General features: G+C 38.2%; 1 protein-coding gene across 4 annotated transcripts; it reads right to left on the bottom strand.

Moving 5' to 3' along the window:
• Nucleotides 1-578: 578 nt before the first annotated feature.
• mthfsd (methenyltetrahydrofolate synthetase domain containing) lies at nucleotides 579-8,360 on the bottom strand. 4 transcript variants are annotated; one of them, XM_053500579.1, is made up of 9 exons: nucleotides 8,227-8,360; nucleotides 8,044-8,147; nucleotides 6,901-6,966; nucleotides 6,692-6,805; nucleotides 6,193-6,306; nucleotides 5,963-6,053; nucleotides 5,774-5,886; nucleotides 4,747-4,872; nucleotides 579-1,359 (listed from the first exon to the last, which is right to left on the bottom strand). In XM_053500579.1, exons 1-9 carry the CDS (start codon nucleotides 8,252-8,254, stop codon nucleotides 724-726), a joined length of 1,392 nt encoding a protein of 463 aa, XP_053356554.1. In that variant the 5' UTR covers nucleotides 8,255-8,360; the 3' UTR covers nucleotides 579-723. The 4 variants fall into 4 exon arrangements, with proteins under 4 accessions (XP_053356554.1, XP_053356556.1, XP_053356557.1 ...); XM_053500581.1 differs by lacking the exon at nucleotides 6,692-6,805 and having other exon boundaries at nucleotides 6,853-6,966; XM_053500582.1 differs by lacking the exon at nucleotides 6,692-6,805 and having other exon boundaries at nucleotides 6,853-6,927.
• Nucleotides 8,361-8,995: the final 635 nt, after the last annotated feature.

Here is an 8,995-nt window from a genome sequence, read left to right as displayed (position 1 = left end):
ATGGCAACCCCTGAGGGAGGATCGCAGGCCGCATAACTGAAGCAGGCCTCAAAACTTCTCAAACAGCAGGCTGGAGTAAAAGCGCCTGGATAAAAGAAATCAAGACGGATTCAAGTGGAACAGCATTGAACACAAAGAAACACACAAACATTCTTAAATAGGAGAAATTTATCTTAGACAATCTTGGCTAAACAGGCATGTTTACGGGAGGTGGGACGAAACTGGAGAACCCAGATGAAACCCGTCCAGACGAAAGGAAAACATGTGGAAACTCTACAGAATCTCAAGCTCAGGATCAAAGCATAGACTCCGGAGCTGTGAGGCCACCATGTTGCAGATCAACTAAACTGATTAAAAACTAGCAATGATTAAATAATGTAATAATTCTTCAAAGTGCAAAACAGCACTCTATTTCTTAGTGCCGATTTAATAAAGGATCAGCCTGTAATTTTTAGCACCCTCTGCTCTCCGAGGTGCAAACTACACTTGCAATGAAAACATGCTCAAGTCTTCACTTTCCTTCTATTCTATAATCATTGATTATTGTCCTGTTTTTCCTTTAGTTTTTTTTTTTTATTCAATGAAATTCAATTATTACAGATCCAGAAAAGTGAAATTTTTTATTTACAACATAAATACTTAGTAAGCATTGTTTAACCATGATAAGGTTGATAATGTTTCCAGGAACAATTCTTTTATCAAATCATGGATCTCAATGAAATTTCATGCCTCTGTCACCTTTCCTGGATGTTTCCTCCACCCTCTCCTCTGGGACACTGGCGCTGATGGTGCTTGCGGTAAACCTTGCAGTCTGAGACGTTCCTTTTGATTTGTTTGTGTCGAGTCTTTAACAGCACCAGGTTTATGGAAGCTTTTTTGGCTTTTTGCTCGCTCTACATGCAGCGTGTGGCCATTAATGCTGAGACCTTGCAGAGCATCCAGGGCCTGATTGGAGGCGCGCTCGTCAGCGTACTCGAGGAAAGCCCTGTGCTGAGCCCCCTGCCAGGTCAGCCTAACAGGTACAGCATCCCGATCTCTCAGGAAAACCTTCAGCACGCTAACACGCAGTCCAGCCGGGAGGCCGCCTAAATAAAGTGTGTTTACAGGAGGCTGAGAGCATTCGCGCGTTACGTCAGCTTCTTGACCTGAGCCCATATGAGCAAGTGTATGATCTTGACATGGGATTTTAGGATCAAGTCCCAGATCATGTTTTGGATCAGGACTGAGCTTGGGCTCAGGTTTATGCTCCTGCCTTGTCTTAACACTTCCAGTTTTCAAGGTGACGTCCTTTCCAGAGTTCTGCTCCAAGGCTCGCAGTTTTTTCAGGATGGGAATTTTCTCCAGCATTTCAGCATCTAGCTGCAAACGTAAAAAAAAAAAAAGATCTTATGAGAGGAAACTCAAAAAGATGTATTGGGACATTTGGAGGAGAAAATGCTATGCAGTATTTTAGTAAATGTCTCTTACAGACCTTATTTGTTTTATGATGAGAGATCTTATATTTATGTCCTCCTCAATTTTAGCCCAGATTTACATAGTAAAGGGTTCTTAAGGGATCTTTTAAAGGTTTAGTTGGTAATCAAGGGTTCATTGAGTCCAAAAAAATGTTTTCAATTTGAGGCCGTAAAGATAAAATGCACTAAATGCTATAAGGGTTACCAGAGATCCTTCCACCGGATGAATCCATATTTTACAAATACATTACTTACATGAAATACAGGATCACTCTACATTCTATAATTCACATGTGAAAACCGCAAGCTTGCAACTGTATAAGCACACAGAATAAGTGCGAATATGCAACCTTTCTGCTGCTTAAAGTAACACTGAGTCACCGTGCAAGCAAATGTTTAACTATAAGCACACTTTAATAACATAAAGAAATAAATTCAATAAAAATAAAATAACTTCATCACCAATGAGTCAAATCGTCCACACAAACAGCCAACAGGACAGATCTACTTCATCTCCTCATTGGCTTCAGATTCCTTAATTCTTTATATTGGCTTTAATCTAAAATAAAGGATAAAGCGTGCTAAGTAATTTAATATCAACCCAGATTGAATAATGATAAGATTATTAGAGTGTTTGTAAACATTTTTCTACATTGGTTACTGCAAATTTAAAAAAATCCAAATCATTATATAGTAGCATATCATTGAATAGTATAAGAGGTTGAAGAAAGAAAAGAACATTTTAGGAAACTCATACATTTAGGAAATCTTCAACGCATGTATTCTCTTCATATTGACACGACAAGTGATACTCCGTTTCATTGTAAAAAAAAAAAAAATCCCTTAGGAAAGCCAGAACCACAAATCTTCAGAAGATCAGACTTGGCCTTCACAGCACTCTGGATGTGACTCAGAGCCACTACGGATAACAAACATGGTCACCAATCCGCACAACATAAGCAAACCTGCCTTATAAGGATGTACAGACAAATATGTTTGAGTCGGTTGCCCCAAAAACAGAGGAAAAACAAGCTACGCTTTCAACATTTGTTTGATGCAAAAACAATAATTTAGAGACATTGTTATGGAGATGTCGGATTACTTCTTGGGCGTACGTACAGTGCATAAGTTTGCACACCCCAACACTAAGGTTTGTGTATGGAGAAAAAAGAATCTGTTTCACAACTAATTTATGAAAATGCTCCATAAAAAGGATAAACAGGGTGAAGGTGGTTATAAAGTAAAAGTGAAAGGTGGGTAAACATGTAATTCGAGAATATTTATACCAAGTTCAAGGAATTTTTTAACCACAGTGTGTCAAAAAAAGCATGATTCTGAAGCAAAAATAAAATTTTTGTAACAAGGACATGTTGAATACAGAACAACTAAAACATAAGATGAGGAATAAGATCCATAAAACAGTTTTTACTTAATGTAACAAATAATTAAATTTCTTTAAACATGTTACAAAACAACTACTGTACAGTATATTACATTTATCTCATAGTTGAGGGCAGACATGGACTGAATTCTGCTCTATTGTACCGAATTCTTTGTAAGGATTAAAATAAATTTAAAAAAAATAATAATAATAATAATCGATACATATGTAATTTGCAAACATTAAATGGTCTAAAATTGACAGATTTCTTATAAATATCCCACTGATTTTGAAGAATACACAAACTGCTTGCCTTTTCTGTAAATACTTGTGTTTTTACAAAAGAATTTCCTCTTCCATGCTTTCATAATTTTTACTGCTGCATGATTTGATCAAGACTAAATAATCTAATCAGCTTTAATGTAATCAATAATATTATTATTATTAAATAGTATTTCAGGCTGAAGCCCACTTACATGTCTGTCTGTCTTTCTGTACGGCAAAAAACTCTGTGTCTAACTTATTAATACAAAGAAATCAAATGTTGTAAGTTTTTTTCATCATCAGCCAAATACACTCCCTGTTCGGTAATCGGAGAGTGAATCACAAATGAGAAACAAAAAAAAAAAAAAAAAAAAAAAAAGTTTTGTCTAAAAACGACTCACTTATACACTTATAAAATTCACTTATACCACTTTAGCGCTGTTATTTCAGTGAAAGTGAAAATATGAACTAATCCCAGTAACTCAACATTTTAATTTCATTCATGGTGCAGGTTAAACTTCAGGCAGATATCGAAGTACCGCAAAAGTTTAACTAATTTCTGTCTAGCCAGTTTTGCGCGATACAGACAGGTAGGCAGGCAGAATTTTTTGAGTCTGGTTTCGGGCCCCCAGTGTAAGAAATGTAAAGATATTAATGAAGAACGAGTTCTGCCCAATGTACAGACATTTTATTGATATAAATATTTTACTGGTTTCTAAAACTTCAAAACCTGTAAGAAATAAAGCTGCTTGAGACAAATTAGACTAGATTAGTGCAAAAAAAAAAAAAAAAAATCCTTAGAAATCTATTTGAACTGGATTTACAGTCTCCTTATAATATACAGCTCAAGTGACTGGGGTTGCCAGATTTGTAAGACAAAAAAATCCCCAAATGAACCAGCAGTAAAAAAAAAAAAAAGTTTTTTCCAGCAAATAAAGTTTGCTGGAATTATTGTTTTTTTTAACAGGCTTTAAACACAGCCACTTGTAAGAAAAGACTGTTTTATCAAAAAATTTGCAAGGAACATCGCTAACAACTCTTGTGTAAGCGCATACTGACAGAATCACTGCTGTAAAGTAAAAATAAAAAAAAACAAATTAACCTAACTTTACCTTTTGAAACGAATCGCGACAGAGTTTCTGTGTAGAGCAGAGAATATGTGTGTGTGTGTGTGTGTGGGACAGAATCATTGCGTGTGTGTGTGTGTGAAGGGGCACAGTGTCATTACACGCGCGCACACACACATAACGGCATGCTGACCCAGGGAGAAAAAGAAAATGGATTTTCAACCTCTCTAATAAGACTTGTTTTTGCTTTACACGCGCGCGCTGTGCACACACGCATACAGACACAAAATAAAAGGGGAGACAATTACCCACAATTCCGCAGCACAAGAGAGAGAAAAACCATTGGCTCAGTTGTGATCACGTGACGCTCGGCCTCAAAACAAGAAGCGCATGCGTGATACATGATACTCGGTACTCGTAAACCAAGATTGATTTATTTTTTTAAGTCAACATTTATTAAAAATCTTTGCTCGTCTTGCGGACGACAGTTTTTTCTTGTGGAGATACAATCATTGATATATTATTAATAAAATATATTACAAATAAAAGTAAAGTAAATGGTCTGGGGGTTAAAATTTACCTTTGACCAAATGATGCCCTGTGGTTTGGGGATCTTACACTCAGTCTTGATGATCCTGCTCGGCGTGAGGATGTAGTCCACGGTGATGTCGTGACTCTCGGTCAGTCCCTCAGGAATGTCCACAACCTGTTGGTTACATGACATACTATAGGTACACCGCACTCATAAAGCGTATTTAGTACTTTAGGATGTTTGTAACTTTCCTGTCAGGGACCGGCACAGGGAGCGAGGAAGTCCCTGTAATATGTTTGTAAGAACAAGAGCGCTCACCTGGAGACATAGTCTCCAAGCCAAAGCTCACCTGATTAATCAATGACACGTCATGCATTTTACTCTCATAGTAAACAGAGTTGCACATTCTTCCTAAGCAATAGTTGGACATGTTAGCAATAAATAACTGATTAATAATTTATTATTAATAGTAACAAGACATATTTTTTTCGGTTTACGTTTTATTTAAACAATAAAGCAAAAACAGTTTAAACAAACAGAATAAAATACAAACAATAAGGCTGTCAAAAATGCTGCTCGTCTCTCTGTCCCCTTTTTAAATCAACGCAGCTAAAATACGGGGTCTGATATATCACACCACCTGAACTGAAAGTGCGCCCTCTGGTGGATAAACCGAAACTGTAGTAAGAAATACGATGCAAAACAAACATTATTGGTTAATGAATTCTTAACCGCTTGAATTCTTAACGGCAACTGACTGATAGACAAAAAAAAATAAAAATCTCAGGCTTATGAATGTCTCTGTCGTGAAGTTGTCGGAAAACACTTTCTTACAGCTTTTACAAACCGCTGGCACTGGAGACTCCTTCCGTAATTGTTAAATAAATATCTCCTTATTGATCATCAGCAACTGCTATAAACACATCGCTGTGTTTTCAAGTGGTTTCTATAAACCTGAGATCTGCTTTAAAGCCAGAACCATGGTTACTCTTTTACAGAATATTATTCTTCGGAACCAATCAGAATCAAGAACTCAACACTGCTGTGATAATAGAAGTTATTTATAGGTTCTGACCTGGCAGTCATGAACAATAGTCACAACCACTGTGGATTCATTCACTGCTCCCATTGAGACCATCATGGCATATTCCATGTCTGCAAATCCTTCGCCTTTCCCAATTCTGTAACCTGAAAATAGAAAAATAACGAGAATAAAAAAAGTAGAAAAGAACCAGATGAGAAAATGAACTTGACAGTAGTTTACCTTTCTCAGATACAGCCACAGATCCGACCACTACCAGGTCCACGTGAACTCTTGAGTTTAAACCCACTGGGACACTGAACTCCTTCACACCCTGAAACGGAAAAAACAGCGAATGCCATTTTAACTTGTAGAAAAAAAAAGATACTTGACATGCATACTCTGTTTGTGTGTGTGTGTGTGTGTGTGTGTGTGTGTGTGTGTGTGTGTGTGTGTGTGTGTTTGCGAGTTACCCGAGATGTAGAGCAGACTCGCAGATCCTCCTTGGTGGCTCGTTGTGGAGGAACGATACGGTTAAACAGTCCTGTTCGCAGCCGAGGAGTCGGGACCAGCAGGGTTTTTCCGGCCTGGAATCAAAATATGGGGGTGAGGTTTTTCTTTAAAAAAAAAAAAAATCGGATCACCGTCAAAATAACATTTGAGGAAAAAGTACAGCAAAATCTACAAAACGTAAAAGAAAAGGTGCACACAGGGGAAAAAATCTTTAAAATTGATACGCCACTTGTACTCTACTGTGATTAATGTGTTACCGTTGGTACTTTACGTGTCTTCTATGGTAACAGCTGTGGGTATACAGGAAATCAAACACTTACACAAATTCAAGCTGATAGCTGTGACACATTGGCATCAAACTACTCAATCACTGACTGTTTTTCTCCACCTTCACACCCTGGTGTGTTTTATTGCTTACATAATGTGCAGAAACCACAATGCTTTTACATATAAATTCACCTGCAGTGCTGCTAATCGAGCCCCTTCCAGGGGTTTATCAGGATCCACTTTGACCTTACTGCATTTGCTGAAAAACTCAAAGTCCACCAGCTTCCCGCACGCCCCCTGAGCTCCCTGAAGAGACAGGGAGAAAATATTCAATCAAGAGACGATTCACTTACATGCAGAGTGTGAAAGCGAGCTCGCTCCTGTGGTTTATCGGGGTTCACTTTGACAAAGCTGCTGGACCGGAACTCCTGCAGGACAGGAAGCCTGTCACAAGCTGCTTCTGCAGTCTATCTCACACACGCACACACACACACACACATTATGACTACCTGCCTAATATTAAGTAGGTCGCCCCATTTGCCAACATAACCATGATAGAAATGGGTCAGAACGCACAGACACACAGTGCATCACCTTTTCTCCAATTTGAGCTACAGTAGCCAGTTTTATTAGATAGGAAAACACGCCAGCCTTCACTCCCAATGTGCATCAATGAGCCTTGGCCACCCATAACCCTGTCGCCAGTTCACCGATTGATCAGGAGATGCTTTGAGCCAGTCCTCCAGCCATTACAACCTGGTCCTTGTTAAAGTCATTCAAATCCCTACGCTTACTCATTATTTCCGCTTCCAACACATCAACTTTAGGAAAAAACGGTTCACCTGCTGCCTAATATATCCCACCCACTTCCAGCCTCCATTGTAACGAGATACTGAAAATGTAGCTACTGTTGAGAAGAGACAAACTGTGATGGCTAAAGGACTGGGTCAGAGCAACTCCAGAACTGCAGCTCTTGTGGGATGTTCCCAGGCTGTGGTGGTCAGGACACACTAAAAGTGATCCCAGGTAAGGAAAACCAGTAAACCAGTGACAGGGTCATGTATGTTGGGAGTGAAGGCTGACCTGAATAGTCTGATCGAATAGAAGCGCTAGTGTAGGGTCAAATTTATGAAAAGGTTAATGCTGGTTATGATAGAAAGGTGTCCGAACAACACAAAGTGCATCGCTGTTATGGGGGCAAAAGGGGACCTACTCAATATTAGGCAGGTGGTCATAATGTTATGGATGATCAGTGTATAAACAAACTCATTCTAAGTCATAATTTCAGCAGAAATCAAATTAAAAAAACTAAATTATAAGGTAAATTTTTCTGTCAGTTGTAGCAATTTATCTATTTTTAGATCTAGCATTATTGGAAGGAGTCTCCAGTTTCAGAGGAAGAAACTGAATGTTACATTGTTAATATTCATTCTTGCTCCCAAAGAATTAAAGATGTAGTGAATTTAATTTTCAGTAGACATACACACAGATACCTTCAATTATCTACATAATAACAGCAAAACAACAGAAATCTCCTTATTCACCTTGAAGTTTGGGATTCTGTGGTGCACAGGTCGGGGGAAACTCGCCAGCTCCTTACTCTCCATGTGATCCCAAACTTTATGGCGAATGTCCCATTTAGTTGCATCTTAAAAAGACAAGGCATATATTAAAACACTCATATGCTGAGGATTCGTCAACAAAACCAAGCACAGAAAATCACATACCTTTAGGAATAATTACAGCGCTTTTCATAGTTTATGGAGTTTGAAACGATTTAAATTGCGGTGACAGTGAACGCAGCACGCACTGGTTCATAACCGAAACCTCACACTGACAACAACAGCTGCCGCCTGGCATCATAAAGCACACTTCCGGGTTAGCTACGGTGTCCTGTAAAGGTCAAATCTGGTTTTATTTTTATTAATTTGGGGGGATTAAATGTTAGCTGTTAGCAATTCTGAAATTTAAAAAACGTCGAAATTTACTTTATTAATTGAGACCAAATTAATTTATTTTTAAATAATAAATAAATAAATAAACTCCTCATCCTCTTCTATTACTACTGTTATGAGAAACATTTTTTTTTATTCGAAATCTAGATTTTATGAAAACATAAAACTACATCTGACTAGACATCAGGTGGCACAGTGGTGTAGTGGTTGGCACTGTCGCCTCACACCTCAGTATCAAGGGTTCGATTCCACCCTCAGGGTGTGTGTACATGGAGTTTGCATGGTGCTTGGTGGGTTTCCTCCGACAGTCCAAAGACATTAACTGGCCCTCCCATAGTGTGTGTGTGTACCATGCCTGAAGGCTCCAAGTTTCTCATGACCCTGTACAGTATAAGACATGAATAAATGTTGCCTTAGTGTCCACCAGGACCTAATTTTTATTTTTAACACTGTACAACCTGTTTTTATTTTTCCAGTCTAATAAATAAATTTGCCTTTGGTATTGAGCTATGAATAAATGATCGACTGTTTAAATTTGGGC

Source organism: Clarias gariepinus, chromosome 7, assembly GCF_024256425.1.
Source record: "Clarias gariepinus isolate MV-2021 ecotype Netherlands chromosome 7, CGAR_prim_01v2, whole genome shotgun sequence".
In the NCBI taxonomy this organism is placed as follows: domain Eukaryota; kingdom Metazoa; phylum Chordata; class Actinopteri; order Siluriformes; family Clariidae; genus Clarias; species Clarias gariepinus.
This window is presented reverse-complemented; position numbering and strand designations above follow the sequence as displayed.